General features: G+C 33.2%; 2 protein-coding genes across 7 annotated transcripts in view; one reads left to right on the top strand and one right to left on the bottom strand.

Annotated features, from left to right (window-relative positions):
* Positions 1–538: 538 nt before the first annotated feature.
* LOC119640390 (lysine-specific demethylase 6A) overlaps positions 539–20,589 on the bottom strand; it is a 20,994-nt gene continuing 943 nt past the window's right edge. Inside the window, exons 3-15 of one of the 3 annotated variants that reach the window (XM_038038376.1) lie at positions 19,822–19,930; positions 17,110–17,285; positions 13,909–14,037; positions 13,616–13,841; positions 13,379–13,556; positions 13,081–13,302; positions 11,133–11,556; positions 8,940–9,679; positions 8,678–8,790; positions 5,411–5,830; positions 4,893–5,102; positions 4,195–4,321; positions 539–939 (exon numbers count right to left, since the gene is read on the bottom strand). In XM_038038376.1, the coding sequence (XP_037894304.1) occupies positions 733–939; positions 4,195–4,321; positions 4,893–5,102; positions 5,411–5,830; positions 8,678–8,790; positions 8,940–9,679; positions 11,133–11,556; positions 13,081–13,302; positions 13,379–13,556; positions 13,616–13,841; positions 13,909–14,037; positions 17,110–17,285; positions 19,822–19,930 (3,281 nt within the window). In that variant the 3' untranslated portion in view covers positions 539–732. Of the gene's footprint in view, positions 940–4,194; positions 4,322–4,892; positions 5,103–5,410; positions 5,831–8,677; positions 8,791–8,939; positions 9,680–11,132; positions 11,557–13,080; positions 13,303–13,378; positions 13,557–13,615; positions 13,842–13,908; positions 14,038–17,109; positions 17,286–18,341; positions 18,450–18,617; positions 18,684–19,821; positions 19,931–20,589 lie in introns of those variants that run through there. The other 2 variants (XM_038038378.1, XM_038038377.1) reach the window with 2 other exon arrangements.
* Positions 18,883–20,589, top strand: part of LOC119640391 (probable transcriptional regulatory protein CPn_0573/CP_0176/CPj0573/CpB0595) — a 16,898-nt gene continuing 15,191 nt past the window's right edge. For 3 of the 4 annotated variants that reach the window (XM_038038380.1, XM_038038383.1, XM_038038379.1), the window contains exon 1: positions 18,883–19,365. The gene's annotated coding sequence lies outside the window, so the exon portion shown is untranslated. The remainder of the gene's footprint in view (positions 19,366–20,589) is intronic. The other variant, XM_038038382.1, reaches the window with a different exon arrangement.

Below are 20,589 nucleotides of genomic sequence, written 5' to 3'. Positions count from 1 at the left end.
ATTCATCACTTAGGTTCAAAAGAACTCTCCGGGCACTTCTGAGTTGTCTCAGTATTCATACGTTGAAGAGAATCATCATGTCATGGTTTCCCAATGGTCAATGATCTAAAAACATAAACTTGTTTTAATTGATGTATCCAAATGTTTGGAGGGTGTTTTAACAAAATAATTTATTTTTATTGTTTGTCTTAAATGATGTAAAATGCTCCGGATGTCAATCATGCATCCCTTTTTTTGAATTTTCCAATAAAAGACTATTAGAACAAGTGACCGCATGATATGAAATTATTAACATCCGCAACGAAGTACATGAAGGTTCATAAAGCAATTCGCCGAAATAAATAGTCACGCAACAAGAGCACAAAATACTGCCTAAATAACACCATTTTGATACAGCGGTTGATAGAAGATGCAATTATGTAATAATAACAACACAGAAATTTCATAATCCAACTGCGTTGACAAAAATGATGGAAAACACAATACAATAATTGTTCATTCAATAATATATTTGTCTTCGATCATAATTATGATATAAATATACAATTTGATTGATGATATACTTAATCACTCTTTATATCTTAAACTAGTATAAATTATAAAAAATCTGAACTAACAGAATATAACTACAAAAGGATTATAAACATCGGCATCAAAAGTTACTTAAGAGTTATTTGAGTTGGTAATGGGGCGTTTATAGATTACTATATATTGATTTCTTTTCCTATTATCTTAATGATTTGTTGGAGAACTTTGTGGCAGTGTTTGTGGCTTATGAAGTGTAAAAGCATCATAAATTTGACATAGTTCCGATAATCGATATTCCTCCAAACAGACAAATCCTTGTAGGTTTGGAGCTTGCTTTCGGGCACATGGCATGCAATGTACTACGTGACGTTTCTCTTGCTCGCGTATAAAAAGTACATCAAAAACTTCAATCTACAAAGAAAGAAAAACAAAGTTCATCATCCGTCAAACATATAAGGAAGCTTTACTCTAATTGTGACGTTAGAGTTCTTTCAAATTCGTCACAAAATGATGAATAATCTGTAGCTACTTGTGCTCGTCTTTCAATGTATATGGCTTCCACTGTAAGAAGAGATCTTTAGAACGATTGCGATTTATCTATCGTTCTCCGTAATTAATTTTCCTGCCCTAATATTAGCAACAATTTTTTTCCTGCTATTAGGTTTTTTATTTAATCCAGACCCTGCTCCTAAAAAAACTTAAAAAACTACAGACTTTCCGTTATTGCCAGCAATTAACGCTCTGCTTCGTACAAAAAATGTGTCATAATTACAACTGAAAGCAATATGATGTCCAAACTAAGTCCATTTGCAATTTAAACAAGTAAGAAAATTAAATTCGGTCGGGATCAAATTGTTCCAAAAAAAGACAAAAGAAGTAAAAGAACAAAATTCTCATACTCTATAATATGGAGTGGGCGCAGTTGGTTTCTTGTATTCAATTAAGCCAAGCAATTTTAAAATGTAACTCTCCATCCAAATAATCTGGATCGAACATCGAAACAAATACAAAAATAGTGGCTTTGATTTTTCAATTGGTAAGATGAACGAATCTAAACTAAATATGGCAACCATGAACTTTAACGATATCTGCGATCGCGATACTTTCACTAAACACTAAAGCATTGCAATATAACATTCAAAGGTTGTGTTCCTAATTCAATGAACTACCTTAAGAAAACCATCGCATTCTTCTAATCCAACCTCAACCACTTCATACACCGGATACTTTGTAAGCGTTGATCAAAACTCATCCTCATTAAATACAACGTCCCGCATAGACGCATATATTTAAACTCAAATATGCAGACATTAGCTCCCGAAATAGAAAAAAATTTAATACGTTCTTGCTTTGTATTCTTTTTTCTCAACTTATTTTCCAGTAACAATTTTGTAATTTGTTCTCCATGCTTTCTTCACCATTAATTATTACTGAAGACTAATAGCTGAAACATAATTTGTGGTTCTGCAAGAAACGATGGTATCGTATTAGTCAACTCATTCATTTAAAGCGACTTAACTTGTCGTTCGCCATCATTTCTTTCTCATATTTGGTGACGATCTTCCTAATAGCGACCACTTCCAAGTCATCAACAAAACTCCGAAACACTTCTGATATTCTACCAAAACAAACAGTTTTTACTTGGCAAAGCTGATTAAATTAACTGCTCCAAACTGGCCAAAGAGACTTTACATAGCAAAACTTTTAGCGGTCACTGAAAATTGTGATATTGCTATTTTGATTAAACTTACCCGCATTGCTGTCATTATACCTCCAAGTAAAAACCATGTTGACTGTGTGTCCCTTTCTTAGTAGACCAACAAGCTAACCTAGCTAAAGAAAATTAAAATGGACTTATGGCATCTTAGCAAAATAAATTGTGGTTACATAAATCTGTTCTCATACAAAGAAGCTAACGCTCAATTTTGAAGAAATTAAGGAAATCAAAAACTATCATCGGTTACTATCGTGGACTCCACACTGGAATGATATTACTGCCATCTGTACGCTAAACGAGACATTAACCGAGGTGCACGAGAAATCTGATCATATCGAAGAAACGTGCCTTAAGCACCCTTTCAACAGCATTCCAGTTACTTTACTCATCTTATTTCTCGCAATGCATTCCTAGGAAAATTTGTATTCGCATTAGAACTTGAGAGCCGTTTCACAAAAATAGAAAGAAAACGCTATGTTAAGATCATATCCCATATGAAATGAAGTAATCACAACACTGTTTAAGTGAACGTAAATTACTGGATCTAAGCAAATAGAAAAGTTTTTCATAGTCCCATTTCCAATCTTCGGAAACTCACGGCGGTTGTTCACACCCCAAAAAATAAAACCTCCTTCATTGCACCGCCGTCCAATGCTTCTGCCATCCTGCCTCTTAGAAATGTTAGACAAAATTATGATTTATGAATTATCATGATGCCATTCCTCAATTAATTCCTGTGTACATGTTTGTAAAGAAATAACCACGTTTCAAGGAGATGTGTAGTTAAGCCATCGGAGAGTTTAGGTGACAACTTTTGTAATGTTTCACTCCCAACATGCGAAAAGAAATGTATCTCAAATTTTGTTTCGGTTGGTACCTTCTGTTAAGAGTAATGACCCTCCCCTGCATATTCAGTAGCAGAACTCACAAGTCAATGCCAATATAACCTTATCCTACTCGAAAGTGCATCTACCTTTCACCTCTGCTATGTATGGATGCTTTAGGCGCAGAGGAGGTATTGTATAAATGATATTATAACAGATGTGGGTCTGTATAAGTCTCGTCTATTAGCTTTTCAAAAATTTTCACTAGCGACTTTTAGAGGTAAAAATGGTAAACATGTGGGAAATAGCAGGGCACATAACGATTAAATTTTTATGATTTCGACCTTTCTCTACATAAAATAACAGTTTTCCATTTGATATTATTGGGTTAGCCAACCTCACGACGAAGCTAATTATGGAGCGCTCAAAATTCTTCTTCTTCTTCCAAATTCATTACTTTTATCGTTTATTTGAAAAAATCTGCTCCCGAAGACCACCTAACACGTTCAGAAGCTTATGGTGTTACTGCTCCACAATCGCCTGTTTTAGGTTCAACGATTTAAAAGTGGCGACGCGAATTAAGAGAAAATGTCATTTTTGACCACTTGTTGCAAAGAATAACCCAGAACACACTGAGAAATTTTGCCACACCCAAAGTACTCACCAGGCATGACGCCACCTGATTACCACTTGTTCAGGTCAGTGCATCATAGCTTTGCTGGCATGCGGTGGATTGCCGCCAAACTAAGTTCTTTTGACATTATATCGCCACGTTGCCCAAAATATTGGAAAAAGTTGTAGAAAATTATGCGAAATGTTTCCATTAATATACATTGCATCAACTTTTGTCAATAAACGCCTGTTTCAAGTGAAAAAATGGCTTAAATTTTTGCAACCAATAATGTTTGCAGTCGTAAACTAAGAAAATATGTGAAAAGCATCAATTTTTAATGCCGGATAGGGATGACAACTCCTTAAATCATATCTGGATCGAATTCATGTACACTTATATAATTGTAGAAGGCAAGCCTCTTTTCAAGGAGGATAAAACAAATTCTTCTAAAACTTCTAAGGCAATGACTAAAATACCATGCAGATATATTTGTATGAATAATATTTTGATACCTCGCATTGTCCGCAATAATGGGAAGCCTCATTTTTCCCACGTCCATGAAATCGTACTACAACGCTTTTTGACTTCACATATTCCAAGGTGTGCATGACATTCTTTAATGTTTGCAACAGACACATTCTGTATGAAAAAAGAAAAGAGAGAGTAAACTATCAGTTGACATCAGAGAGCGTTTTAATCAATTAATATTAAAGTTGTATCAATTTTTCACTGAGTTTTTTGTATATCAAACATTCAAATTTATTGTGAAGAGAGGCGTTTTTAACGAAGAAAACACTGCCATTTTTAAATGCTACATAAACATTTTGTACAAAAGTTCTTTACTCAATCCATTGACACGCCCATAATTAATGGCACAACTTTTTCAATGAAGATAATTTTTAGTTCCCTTTTTAGCAATTTTCTTGTTTTCATTTTTATTCAATCTCTCGATATTTATTCAGTTTTGCCATTTCTTCAAATCTGATCCTCGGAAGTGACTCAAGGCTGCATGTTCCAGTTTTTCAGGATGCAAGACTATCATTCAAGCAGACAAACAGATGCCGTTGAAACAAACTTGATTTAAAGGTATCATGTTGATGTAAATTATTAGTTTCTGAAGCGATGAAATTAAAAATTAATGTAGCAACACCATTACGATATGAAAACAATACTTCATGTCCTGTTTTAGAAATATTATAATCGCAATTACTTTATTAATTCGAAAAGCTTTGAATCCGTTACTCGTATGTTGCGGGCTAAATTCCAGCTGAGGTGGATCATAGGTACAATGCTTTTGAAATTTTGCAGTTTGTTCCATTCGTAACGTTCAATAGCCAGCGAATATTGCCGCGCAGTTAAGGGACCCACGTTCCAAGCAATATTATTACACCAACCAACTGACTGCACCCAATGAACACATCTGAAAGAATGCAGAGATCAATTTGCACTTAATTGTCAAAAAAGTAACGAGTTTGAAATCACTGAATAAAAATATGTTACTCTTCAGAGAAAGATTTCTTCAATATTCATATTGCAGTAGAACGAAAGTTATTACAATTAATTGCTTCATCATAAAAGTGTGCATACGCAAGTTCTCATCTAGCTGGATTCTTTTCATATGTAGTTAAATAAATAAAATTATTCGAACTACTGTGTCCTTTTTTCAATTTAGTAAAATATGATCAAATCCAGCGCGATCAGGGATTATATATTTCACTTTGGAATTACCCAGCATTAACCCATACTAAATCGCCTGGTCGTTGAATGAATCTATAAACAGGGATGTTTTCCTTATACAGATCCTCCAAAACTGGCCACCATGAACCGTGCAAGTAGCTAATGCTGTTTTTGTCACATAAGCTCTGTATACCACCCCAATAAGCATCTGGTACTGCAAACCATTCACAATCTCCAGGGCCAATATTTATGTTAATAGAGCAAAAATTATTATTTTCTTGATGACCAGGTGTTCTGCTGCCGGGCACTTTCATATAGAGCTGAACGGTGTTCATGCCCAAAATAACGTGCCCTACATGAGATAGCATATTGGCTGCAGATATAACTCGAGCAAATGCTGGCAATTTTTGAAGCTCTGCCAATTGCGGGCGCCATTTCCGTTCATCAGATAAGTCGACATTAGTTCCAAACCTGCAAAGATTTACACAAAACAATCTTAAAAAAATGCATACTTATTTCTATAACCAATTAAAGAAGAGTTTGCTTTCTAAGCAGGAAGACGTTTTTATAAATTTTTAAAAGCTAATTGGCGCTGTTAAGCCATGTCTACTAGACATACGTAAACGTCTAATTCGATTTGTAGTTTCATATTTTATTGTTCTACAACTACTTTTTAATGTGTAACCTTCAAGAAATGAAATCCCAAAGAATTCGGCCACGGCTTAGAAAAACCATAAACGAAATGGTTCCAGTAAAGAGAGAACCGATTTTTCGTTGTGCATACCATGTTTCACAAACGTATGCATCAAGGCGCCCATGAATAGAGACATTCTCGGAAATTATTTTTATTTTCATTCAGATTTCAACTTGTATTGGATTTAGCTCCGCTACATTGGTTGATAGCTACATAAATAACTTCATGTCGCAAACACTCAAAGCTGTCTTTTGAATATCCCGGTAATTTTCTCGAAGAAATATTTATTTCTTGTTACAGATGTTCGAATTAATTACGGTACTAATCACATGTTGAGAAGAAAAACGCAGTGGCACAGAACCTCCTCTATAGCAGTGTTAAATAGCTGCAGCAAGCCTTAATATCTGATATTACATTCACCTTAATCGATTAGCCTTGTTTGTTGTTATTGTTCGATAAACTGATTGGATTAGCACTAATTTAGAAATTTTTTTTTTTTAGAATTTTGTGCACAATGTATTAACCGACGTGAAAAGAAGTCAAACAAGAACACATTCAACGGAGAGGTAGAAAGATCCCATGCATTGGATAGCACTGTAGTAAAAACTTCGGAAAAGAGTAATATGTCTTCAAAAAATGCTGGAATGCAGGGAGCACCAAGTAAGCGTGCGAAACGTTTGCACACACTGCAATACAAACCAAGCTCTTCCGACATTGTGTTAACATATTCATATTAACATGTGGAATTAGCTTAGTTACTTAATTACTTCGTACATAACGTGTTTACTTCAATTCTTATGAATTTTAGTCGCAACACGCTTTGTTCTATGAGCTGCTCTTTAAAGAAGAACGGAAATCATACGTCACGGACACGAATATAACTTGCACTGTCAAAATTTAGGGTTGCCAAATTCTCCGAACAAAAACCAACAGCTTCGGTCAAGATTAAGCAGAATATATATGGTATGAGAGACAAGAAGATCAATAATAAGATTGATAAATAAGCCACGTATGATTTAAGGAACAATAAGAGGAATATTATTACAAATGGACATTTTGAATAACATTTAATTAAGTAAGAAATTGAAGAATTAATAGATATGCTTGGGATAATATAATATAATTCTAAAACTTTAAAAACACCGAATTTGACATAAATTTGACTTTTTTTTTTGAAAGCACTTAATTTCTTTTTCCTCTGTTTGTATACATAGAAAACCATACAATCATTCGCATTAATGCGAACACTAATAAAAACTCGGCTTTTCAAGGCTCTTCCGTGATGAAACTAGTTGCTTTGCACAATAAACCGAAAATATTTATTTCTCCCGCCATTTTGTGTGCACGTAACATTGACAATGATTTTTGAAGGATATAAATTTTAGCTTTGTCCAGTGTGGATAAAAGTGCACATCTATGATATTCCAAGTTACTCTGTTTTAAATTGGGAAATAAACTAAACTGACTGAAATTACTTATTTGGATGGAAATGACGGAAGCTATGAAATAGCAAAAGCGTGTCTCGAAAGATTTCGTGTAAAAAATGTCAGTCTTGAAAACGACGATTGTTCTAGAGCCCCACGAAAGTATTCCGTGAAGAAATTCAAAATGTATTTGACGGCAACACAGCACAAATTCAAAACGTGCTTGCTATAAATTTACAGATAGTTCCAGTTCGATTGTATACAATGTGAAAGATGCTGAACGAAGGAAAATATTTTCTTCTTCAAAACGCCCCGTTCGCTGACATATCGAGAAATAATGAAATAATTCGGCTATGCCCGTACCTCTTATATCTATCGACGTTATCCTAAAATAAAAGACTGGTTTTCATACACTATAACATTGGACGTGCGTGGTCTTCTACTTTTATAGAATAAAAGTTGAAATTTTCATTGAGTGTCCTATGTAGTTTTGAAGCAACGAGCTAAAAATACGGAGAGTTGGTCTCAGTTTTCGTTGCATTGTAGGCGTATTCTTCAACCAGCTTTGATTAATTTTAAAATCTTTTTACAAATTTACAAACGATATTTCCTTTTTGCGAACTGGATAATGTTTATCAAAGTTACTACAACGTTGAGCAGATAGACAGATGGACAAATAAACCGAGTAATAACTTAAGTAGATTCCGCATTTGATACGGGTCAAGCATGTATATAGACTTTATGGGGATTTTGAAGCTTACATCTGAGCTCTATAATGGTCTTGGCAAAAAAATAAAACTAACCCACTATAATTTTGATCGCCGGTAAAATATATGGTGAAAGTTTTATCGCATAGTTATGACATAGTTTACGAGCAGTAAACGACGAAAAAACATTGTTTCTCCTTTGAAAAACATAGATATTTTCAGTTGGTGTGTTACTGTGTCGTTCAATCGATTTAACCCATTTTTAATACCAACGTTTCTGCCGAATTTGAAGGTCATAGCTTCATTTTGACAAATAGGTCGCAACAAGCAGATAACATACAACCAATAAAAAGTGCTGATTTAAAAATTGATATGAACATTTCCGATAGCCATAAAAAGAAGAATATAAGAGCAATCACGAATGTTTAACTGACGGGCTGTTTTAAGCATTTGTTTGAGATTGTGTGAAGAATTCATCCTAAACCATACTCACCGTAACATTTTATTGCCACCTTTATTCTTTTTTCTTTTCCCGCTAAGCGAAGCATTGCTCAGCGAATCCTTTGAGTCCGAATCCGACATCTGAATACCTTTTTCTCGTTCCTCCTATGAAAGAGTAAAGTAAAAAGAAAAATGACAAATCTATTAACAAAATTTCAGTCAAATATATAGATGCTACTATATGTTGGATAAACTGAATTGACATAACTTTTGTAAAAAAAAAAAAAAAAAACGCATGCAAATGATACGCATACCTTAATACTTTCTTGAAAACTCGACGCTTGGTACTGGGCATATTTTGCAATCGTCGTATGTGATCTATGAGATATACAAGCCCATACCCGTTTTGCCTGAATTGTATCCCAATTCTCATCGGGTGATTGGTGTACTTGTGTTCGCACTTCAACACTGTGATCCGGATTTGCTTCAACCAAGGTTTTTGTCGAAAACAGGCCTAAATCTAATTTAAGAGCTCCAGCCAGACCGCGTACTACTGCGATAGGATGCTTTAAGCAAAATTCTTGCAGTTGCGGACTAAAGGCATGCTTCTTGTTTTCAAGATGCACGGAGGGTGTTGGTGGTAACAATTGCTCTCTAGTAAGACGTTGGGGCGGGCAATCTGGAGGCGCTGGAGCAGGAGCATTTATATTTAAAATTGAACACGGGGGAGGAGGTTCATTTAGTGGCAAATTTTTAACCGCCGCCATAATTTCTTTCGAATCCATTCGTATAGAAAACATGGAGTGTTCTTTTGCGGCTTCGTCTGAGTAGTACTCATAAAGGCTTTCATTTTTTAATATCTCTTCTTTAATAAAATCATTATCCAAAAGAAAAGCGCCTTTCACGCTTGATAGCTTATTTGAGAGAGAGTCTCGACTGTCAGCATCCTTCAAATCTATACTATCACCATCAAACGTTTTTAAAATATCATCAGTAAGCGTTGACGTTAAATCTTTTTGGCAAAGTATATCTTGGAGTTCTTGATCGCTTACACCTGAAAAACATTTTCAATGAAAAACAAGAAAAAATAATCATACAATTACAACGATTTTTGTTTACTTTGATTAAATTTGTAACAGGGCATTCCTAACCAGGCGATAAAATCAATATTTTGGATCTAAATTAACAAAAGCCAGAATAGAATTGTAAATAAAATTACAGTCGAAACAAACGAAGTCTCTATCAAGAGTGCTGGATTTTGCAAATCTTCCTTTCACATTCTTTACGAGACTGGGAATATTTGCGATCTTACGTGTTGCATTGAATTTAAGCATGAGCAGAGAAAGGCGCGTTCTAAGAACTTTTCTTTGCCGTCATACATGAAGCCAAACAGCTTAATTACATTTAAATAAGATACAAAAGAAACATTATCAATTATTGAACATATAAAAAATAGCAACGACATTGGCAGTCGAAAGCAGTTTGAAAGAATAACAAAGTAGGAACATTATAGGCGGGTATATATCACGTTACACCGCTTCGCTTAGTGTTGCTATACACTCATACTCCAAAAACCACGCTTTATTTTCATGTAAAGGCATAATAAATATATTAGGCTTTAAAAAAATGGAGCTGTGATCCAAATTCCCTACCGTTGATTTTTGTGCTAAATTGCTCCACGGATCAATTTTCGTCGTAAAATATTAAAAAGGAACTCTTTTTCTAAAAAATCTATTCATGAGATATCTTATGTGCAATGGAGTCCAAAAAATATACCAATATAGTGCAAATTTGGTCCAGTTAATATTTATGTCAAATTACTATCATGAACAAATTTTCATCATAAAACGTTAACAATTACGTCTTTTCGGCATGTAAATATTTACACTTCCTAAGAATACTTATATACGATGATGTCCAAGAAATGGACATACGTGGTCCAAATTTGGTAAGGCTGATTTTTATGTGAATTTATTATTATAAACGAATTTTCGTCATGAAATATTGAAAATTAGATCTTTTTTACGCTATAAAGGTTCAGTTTTCGTAGAAACGGTTTTTTGAGAGTATATTCAAAAAATTACTTCAGCCGTACCAATTTGGAATGTCGAAATACTATTACACAGCGAAAATTTTTGAAAATTGCAATTTTCTTCCATATAATATATAAGAGGTGGTCCTAGCTTAAATCCTTCTGGGTGTAATGTACTTCCGCCGAAACTTATTATGTCCTGCACCACAAGTGGTGTAGAGAATATTGAAGATAAGAGGGGGTAGATTTTTCAAACCACATTGAATTCCTTCATAGAAAGTTATTTTACATTCTTAAGATTTCCTCTTTTCTCATGATCTAATAGTAATATCTGAAAGGACTTAAACTTATTAAATTTGTTAAAGCCGGGCGGTGGAGCTTATTACTAACAAGCTGACTATTTAAGCTGAAATTATCGATATTTTAAAAAAAAACACGTTTCATGTGAACGAAACGAAAAAATTGTACAACTCACCTAAATCACTTTGTTCGGGAAAGGATTCTTTTGAAGGTTCCGTTTTATTTTCCGAAATATCATTCGTGCTTTTAGCCACTAATGGATAGGCGGGCGGAGACATAACTCTCACTTCGTTTTCGAATTGTTCAGAAATTTCTCTGTTTTTCCCTGTAATACTTTCTTGGTTGCTTGCTTGAAAGCAATTTTGCTGATATTGCTGCATAAATTGATACTGGTTGCTTAAATCTTGTAATAATATCCTCTCTTGCGAATTTAAATTGTTTTGGTTCTGTTGTAAGTACTGTAGCATTTGCATTTGTTGTTGTGTCAAAAAAAGCGGCGGTTGAGTGGGACGATTACCAGTTTGGAATTGCGTTTGGTTTCCCTCTTTCGACCGTTTTGCTGGTGTACTATTTGGATAAGGCGGTGGAGGACCTTGAGCCTTTAAAAAAACAAAATATATACATATTCAAATAAATAGCGATGCACTTAGGCTATTTGACTTTAAAATTAAGATTAATTAAAAGCTAAAGTTAACACTTTTTTAACATTAACATTAAGAAAGGATTATAGAAAATAAACAGCAATATTTCCCATTTTAAAGCATCCCTGCTAAAATAAATATACTTTTACTTATCAAGGAAACTTTCTTTTAAAAGCCTCAGCCTGCATTAATAGTCCAAAACTTCTTATCATAATATCTTGCATTAAACTTCTCCAAGCAATAATAAGGCTCTACTACTGATTCATTTTTGAATCAATTTTCATGAAAACTTGCTTTTTCTTGGAAAGTTTTCTACATTTTTGTTCATATGAGGCAAAATGTATATTTACAGATAAACAGAAAAACACATAAAAGGAGTTTCAGCTTGCAAATCTTTCTCATTCAACATTTTTTGATTTTTCAAGCTACATTAAAGTTTGTCCTATCTGTGAAAAGTGTTATCAATCCAAAAGTTTTCGTAGTGCATTAAATTAAACAAATTGCAACACTGAATGACAGATGCGTACCTCAGAAAGGATCATGCTCATCAAGAATCTACTCTCTTCAGACAATGTCTCTTTATAGCGTACACCACTTGTGGTATAAAGGTGTATTAAGTTCGTTCGGATGTTTACACCACCCAAAAAGTTTTGAGATAGACCCCCTACTTATTATACCCACCAAAGAAAGTATATATATTGTTGATTAGCATGAAATTCTGAATTGATTAAGGTGTGTCTGTTCGTCTGTGTGGGGTGCTTACACTTTCCTTGTCGCAAAAATAAAGATATCGACTTTAAATTTAGTAGAAACATTAGAAGGTTTTGCACACATTGAAAATGGGCCAAATTGGTCAGATCACAAGCCCGCAGTGAAGCCTAAACCGAACGCAACTCCATTTTTCCAGATAAAAATTTGTGGGTTTCTGCTCACTGGTCAAAATTATAAAGGGTATAAAGGCTACATTTACTTTACGAAAGAATCGACCATTTATGAGCAAAATAGAAAAAATCGGACATGCCTACACAAAACTACAAGCGATTAAATTTTCTTCCTGTCACTTTTTTCAAATTTTATGCTTATTAATCATAAGCGAAGTAAACAGAATGTTTAAAACTATTTTGTACAATTCTCAAACGACGGCGTATTACCTGCCTAAAAATACGTGAGTTCTATTAATAAATGTGGTAGACACCACAGCGTGTCCGGATTAATAGTGGTGGCTGGTGCTAATAGTACCGGCGATATAGGCATCAAATAGAAGGACTCGGGGAACAGAATCCCACAAGTTATGTTCATTCTAAATTAATTATGGTGGACGGCGATTGATAAATTTTTTCTTAAAAATTTCGGTGTGTATCAAATAAAAGACCTTAGAGAAAGTGAATAACTAAGTTAATTATGGTTAAATTTCATCCCATTTAATTTTTTAATTTTTTTTGCTACAAATTATTGCACATCTATTCAAATATAGAGACTTACAGAAGTTTTTCCTATTTGGCGATGGGGATTTGACGAATGCAAATGTTGTTGACGTGAGCTCATTTCTAATGAAATTGGCAGATTCCAAGCTTCTTCTATTGAACAAAGTTGTCTTCTTCTAGACGTTATACTCGGCATAGGTGCCTGAGTTAATTGTGTATCCAAAAACTTTATACGCTGAAGCAACACTTTATTTATATCTTGTTTTTCGCGGTGTTGCTTCTAAAAAAAAAGAAGAAAGGAAAAGGGAACAGTAATCGAATCGTAGACCGAATTTAATTTAAGCAGACTTTTTTACCTTTCCCGTAGTTTTAATTGCGTTTAAGTAACAAGCGAATGCATCCCTTGGTTGTCCACAAGTCTCATATAATATTCCCAAATTAGTCCATGCAGCCCTATGATTTTTGTCAAGTTGTACAGCACAAATGTAAGCTTGTAAAGCATCGGTAGGCTGATTTTGTTGTTGATATAAAACTCTATTGTCATTGTAGACATTATTTTCTATGTAAAAAATCGTTTGCTTTTCAATACCCACCCAATTGAACACCATGTGTCTGCGTTCCCTTCGCTTTTTTCTACCGAATTTCTGTAAGAAATAAAGGCATCATGAACTTTACTTATACCAGCATAGCACCGGCCCAATAAATATAAGGACTGGCCAGATTTGGTATTAGCTTCAATAGACTTCTGTAGGTATAATATTGCATGAGACTGACGATGCTTTCTTTCTCCAAATATTTCAACGCAATGATACATCCATCCTAAGCAAGAATATTTTAAAGATTTTAAAGATAGATGCAGAGAAAATTTATTTAACAATTTTATCACCTAATTGTCTGTATATAACTGATTTTAATTCCAAGGTCAGCTCCCTTTCTTTAAGTAATTGTTCATATGCCTCTTTGGCAACTTTATATTTTTTTTGGACTTCATATAGATGGGCGATGTGAAACCGTACTGAAAAACAAATAAAAAGAAATTTTATATTTGATACAAGTGATAATTTGTAAATAGAAGTGGAAAGTAGCCGATATCTGCTGCTTATGAATTGATCCGGACTATTTTTAGGATGCGAAAGTAGAAGTAAAAAGACATAATACGATCTTTTCATACCGAGACAATACAATTATTTTTGTATAATTTAAGGATAAAAATATATTAGAGTGACCTCTTTTTAAATCACCCAATAAGAGTATACTGCAGGATAAATTCAGTTTATGCAAACGTATGTAATATTCAAAACAGCTTCATTTAAAACCACGTTTTATTATGCGGATCGATTCAGAAAACTATTTTTTTTTTTAATGTAAGTTTGACTGTCTGATGGCCGTAAAGACAATTTTATGTTGAATATACAAGTCTTTGTTTTTCATATATTTGGACGGAATATGGGCTGGATCAAATCATATTTTCGATTATTACCCAATATTACGTCTTCATTTAAAATGGTCGCTATATGCAAACACTAACGATTTTCGGAATACCTTGAAAAAAATCGCTAAGTAATGCTATTTTACGGTAAATTGTTGGGCGAAATTTGGACGGGATGAGTCAATCTTTTCAAATCGTCCCTTAAGCCATTTTTACTAGGTAATTGTTAATACGGAAAGCAGTCTAATTTTTAATATTTTGAGGTAAACATTAGGCCATAACAATAATTTGACATAAAAAATAATTCTATCAAATTCGCTTCACATAATAATAATAGTATAAGATTTTCTGCAAAAGGTAAGCCTGGTAAGGCAATATTCTGATGTTATTTCGACCCCAAAGCTACTTTGGCATCGTGTTTCGGCAGATCTTTTTTTAGCATCGTCTTTTAAGATAAGATCGTAGTGTAAGATAAACTGAGAAATCTTTTTTTTGATTCACAGCGCATTTCATTTTTTAGTTAAATAAATTACTTATTATTGCAACAAAAATATTTTCTGGTTATTAATATATATTTAATTCAGTTTTAAAATAGGGGTGTTCTTTTTAATTACAAAATATGTATTCACTTTACTTTCTTTGCAAGAAGCTCAGAGACACGTCTTTACGTACAAGCATAGGTTTTGTACGTTTGCATTGAAAGCTGATATAGAAAAGAAGAAAATAAATAGGAAGCTCTAGTCCTTACAACGTTAATGCGAACGAGCGACTTTATTGCACACAGTGATTTTCCCTTATAGCCTTCCAAACTATTGTACGATCAGAGTGTTATTTTCTTCAGACCGCATGCGGATTTATTTTTTTTTTTGTCTTGACAAATCGGTCCTGTGCTTATTCGTTCTTGGTTCTTAAATAGCTTTTGTGAGCCGAGTCAAGTGTTAACAAATTGATTTATTTAACTGCATTGTTTATCCTATGATTTCTTGTGAATAGTCTTCTTTTTTTTTATATGCTCCTGTGAGTTTTCTAACATTTCAGTTACTAATCTAGTAGATACATAGTTCAACTATCGGCAGCCCATCTTAATAAATATTTGCAGATCTTTCAACTGAATGACGAAATTTTGCCATTTTTTAAGAGTTGTCTTGGATCTGTCATATAATAAAAACATGTGGAAGAATTGGTATACCGAATACATCTGGATGCGAACAGCCTATGTGATTTTGAAAATTTATTTTTTATTCTTGTCAAGTTAAATTCAGCAAATCAAAAAGCCTGCAAAATGTATTAAAAAAAGCGCCTAGCCCGCTGTTTAAAAATTATCCAACGTTCACAAGAAAATGGTTCCAATCGTAATAGTTTATATAAAAAATAGAATTTGAATACACACTACAGCCTTAGACGCTAGTGCTGTAAGACTTTCGTCTTAGAATGAATTCTCTGACAAATTAATAATAATAATGTACAAAATAAAATGGAAAACAATTGCCTTCAATATCGAAATGTTCTAGAATGTGCGTTCTTTTGCATCGCAATGAAAATGAACCCTACATCATTTATGTCCGTCAATGTATTTAACAATGTCAAATTACTTCAAATTTCGATGGAAAGCTTCTGTTATTTTTGGTAAACTTCCTAGTTTTTCACGTGTAGATGGATAACCAAATTAGCTTAGAAAAAAATAGATACGTTTATGTTTAAAAGGAAATGACGAAAATTCAAATTCAAGGCAAAAGTTTCTTACAACTAGCAATAGATTTACGGTACTCAGCACTTTGACGCGTTGATTTTAAAAATTCGCTGCGGCGAAGAATATCTTCAAACGTTATGTATTGGCTTTTACTAATATAATGTAGCAAATATATATCGTCTACTCTTTTTTTCTAGATGACGCTCAAAAACATTCCATGAACATTTAAGAATACAAGGCTAAAAAATGGTTGAAATCTGTTCACCTACACGCCCACACTATCATAGAAACTGAGACAACTTCCAAAAAACGACAGCATTGTCATAATTTCGTCTATAACTTCCGAACTTGTAAAGATATACCCAAAAATCTGCTACTCAAATATTCGTTGACATCGCCTGAGACAAAAGAAGAGCTAGTAAACCAGTTGAAACCTTTTTTGGACTAATCATGAAAGTGGCCCTGACGAACCTCTGGGTCTCAGGGTTTCGAAAACATCTTCATCTTATCGGAAGCTGTAGGCGAAAATATCATAAACTTGGCAACTTATCCGAAGTTGTCTTAATTTTTTCTGCACTGTGGGGGTGTCAAGAAGCGCAGATCACGCTCATTTTTAATCGATCAAAGAATGTTTGTGACAAATTTCAACTTCCTCTCTTTATTTGCACAACAACAAAATTGCCGGCCTTGAATAAATCTAATGTTAATAAGGTACCAAATGTTGTACACATGAAGAGTCTGCGTTCTGTTCTTGCAGATTTACATCTCCTTGGCATTTGCTTCCACTTCCTTGGATTACTTTTCACTTAAAAGCTTTCGTTAAAAACTATGAGCTGATGCGCTCTCATTTGAAGCAAAGTAGCGGTTTTAATTTTGACTTCATGCTTTAAATAGTGGATCACTATTTGCGCTTCAAAATTCTACCTATACACTAACTATAAACTTTTCAATTAAAATACAATACTTACTTTTCTGTTTTGTTAACGTACATGGAGCTTCATCAATTAACGATAACTGGTAGTGCTTAATTGCAGACTTATAATCACCCAAAACTTTCTGCATAAATCCAAGTCGTAGATGGGCCTCGTTTGCACATGGAAAGTTTGGATTCAAATATAGAAGTAACTGAAAAGTTTTAATGGACCTGAAATTATAGTTAGGATTTTAAAGCAATTCCTTAAAAAATCAATCTAATATTTTTTAAAAAACATATGCAAATATATGTATGGCAAATACATATTTGCCTTTTAACACTACTGTTTAAAAATGCGGATACCTCCAAATTTAAGATTTGCAATAAATGTACGCGCTCGGGAACGAGCCTCCTCTTACATATCCATTTCACAAACTTTGTGACTAGTGATTATCACTAACATACGCGAATATTTGCAGACAAGACAATTAACGAGCGAGTAAAAAAGACGAAATTCAGCGCGAGTTTCAGAAAACAGTTTTTTGATTTTATATTAAAAATTTAGTTTAGCGCAGCAATGAAATTTTCGGCGGAGATGAAATTTAAGAAATTGTGCTCCAAACCATAAGAATTATTATGTTCAGGATTGCCAAATTTTTTAATACTTCTTAGCGGAATATCACCTCAGTCAACCGATGCCATATTCTTTGACTGTCTCCTATATCCGAAACCCAAACAAATACTAAAAGATAGATATTTTGCCACCAAGACTGGGTGATTCCAAAAGTGGAGACCGTGTCAGCAAAAGTGTATATGAAGAAAAAAATTATATTCGATTGTCACCGAATCTTTGTACCCGACCACATTTGTCTTAACAAACCTAAAATAAAAAAAGACAAGTAAGAAAATTAAATTCGATCGGGACCGAATCCCATCTCCCTTATCCTAAATAATGCAAAAGAAGTAAATACCATCAATAGAAAAACGTCTAAACGTATTCTTCAGTCTTTACAAGCGGCATGCAGGCACAAGAATATATCAATGGCATATAACGGTTGAAGCACATAAAAGTAGATATTTTACAATCAAACTACGAAGTGCGTACAGGTTAGTTTGAGTAGGCTTTTATTAAAAACAAACGCTTTTATATTCCATTAATCCTTTTTATGGCTACGCCCATTAGAACCTAATAGAAAACGTTGCTTGCAACTGCACAATTGTATTTTTTCATAAAGCATAAGAGTATTTTTTTGTAAACATATTAAAATCTAGCAAACAGCGACATACCCTCCTTTAACCCATTTATTGTTGGACGCAAACATAGGGTAGCTTCAGCACAATTGTATTGTACTACAGTTATTGATGTTTTAGAATCTCTTATATTTAATATTGTGTTTTAAGCCCAACTAATCACATAAAAATTAGTATTAATTAAATATTCTTAAATAACACATTTTCAATCAGGAAAGTTGAATAAACAGGATATTTTGTTATGTTTCAAGTGGAAAATACCAATCACAAGGTCGATGTCCGCACAAAAATATAAAAATATAAAGTATGTACCTTAACAGGAAAATTTTTCGCGTTTTGTCAGTTTTAATTTTTCACACAAAATTATTTCCAAACTTTAAAAAACACAAAACTACATTTAAAAGTAAACATTAATAAAGTCCTTTCACTTATCAATTATTTAGTATTATAAAAATATAAACAAAAATAATTCTTTAGGCAGTACATAATAAAAGTTATGGCGGCAGTGTCTCAAGGCAATATGTGACTAAAAGCGTAGAGCAGCGTGTAGGTAATATAAAGACACGATGTCAATTATGGAGAGTTTTGCAAACAATGTTGCCAGATGGCTCATTATTGTACATCTGCTACAACATTTTAAATACACATTTACTACATTCTTCACAAAGTGCTAGTAATCAAAAAATCTTAAATTTTTATATGTTTGTAAACTTGTAAATTTTGTATGTGTGCTTGAAACTTGTAAATTCTGTATGTTTACATTTTCGGAAAAGTTTTATGATGATTTACACTTTACTGCTGAAACGTCATTTTACTGTTATAATTTTCAATTTAATATTTTTTTTACACAGAGCTAGGGAGTTCAAGTACACTCTTTTAAAATTTTGGCCATGCTACTTACGATATATTTTCCATGTTTACTGAACAACTTCAACATTTCGCCGTATATTTTGAAAGTTTTAATAAAATTCTTTGTGCTCGTTAGTGTGCTCGATTTTCTATAAAATTCTTCCAACGCACCTAAATACATCTATACACATACATATACATACATGTTAAGGTAAGTGGAAATCAGTTGTATTTATAAGAGATATTCCCAGGAGGTTATATTACAATCAAAAAAAGTTGAAATCAGTTGTATTTTTTTAAGAAATAATCGCAGGAAGTTGTATTACTATAGTCAAACTTTACACAAAGGTCTTTTGGTTGCAAGCTATACTTTTTGGTTGGTCTTAAGCACGTAATCTACGGGCCTCATTCTACTAAATATTTAATTATTTGAATCTAGATCTGCCTAGAATTTCAGTTAAAAATTAGCAGATCGGTCAACTGACATGCTGTATATGTTCTCTTAATACATTTTTGAAAATCAACGAAAACAATATTTTTTTGTGCTGCAAACTATGTACAAGTCCATTTAAAATAATTAAGTTTCTTAAATACCTAAACATGTCAGTGTAAATATGTAATAAGGGAGTTTTAAAACAATTACTTTTGAAAAGTAGAAAATACTTACCAACGAAATTCATTGAAGTGAAAATAAACTATACCCAAGCCGTATAGAAATGCCAAATCATAGGATGCTTTGCGCTTCTTTTTGAAATATTTTTGGTAGGCGGATAATGCTAAAATATCAGAAATTAATATGAGAATAAAATAAGACTACTATTATGTTCACAAATATCAACAAACTAACTAACATTAGCTTACACGAAAGTAAGAAATTAAGGAAACTAAAAATTTGAACAAAATTTTGCGTGCGATTTCACGATAAATTAATTAAGAGGTATTTCGAGCCATACCGGAAAAATCAAGTCAAGTGATTGGATTCACCTGCGTGTACTAACTAAAAAATACAGAAGTACAACGCTTTTATTTCTTACACCTCTGTAAGAAATGTATTCTTTTTTCGAATATGAAAGGAGGTATATTTGTTGTGGCGCACAAGAACATAATTCTTGAGAGATTTGTTCTTCACTTTCTAACGTCCAGAAAGTAGATATATTCCTGATCAATGACGTAGTCTAAATCGACTTACGTCTGTTCTCCGCTATTGGAATGCTCATAGCCATAGAAACGGAGATAGAAACTTTTTATAGCTTATAATCGATAGCTGTTCGCTCAAGGTACATGTTCGCTATGGTACATTAAAAGGTAAACAAAAACGCACAACTTTTAAGAGATATTTCTATGACACGGTATATATATATATATATATATATATATATATATATATATATATATATATATATATATATATATATATATATATATATATATATAT

The sequence above is a fragment of the Glossina fuscipes genome, unplaced genomic scaffold (assembly GCF_014805625.2).
Source record: "Glossina fuscipes isolate IAEA_lab_2018 unplaced genomic scaffold, Yale_Gfus_2 121, whole genome shotgun sequence".
In the NCBI taxonomy this organism is placed as follows: Eukaryota; Metazoa; Arthropoda; class Insecta; order Diptera; family Glossinidae; genus Glossina; species Glossina fuscipes.
The sequence above is the reverse complement of the archived record's forward strand: the minus strand, read 5'-3'. Positions and strand labels throughout refer to the sequence as shown.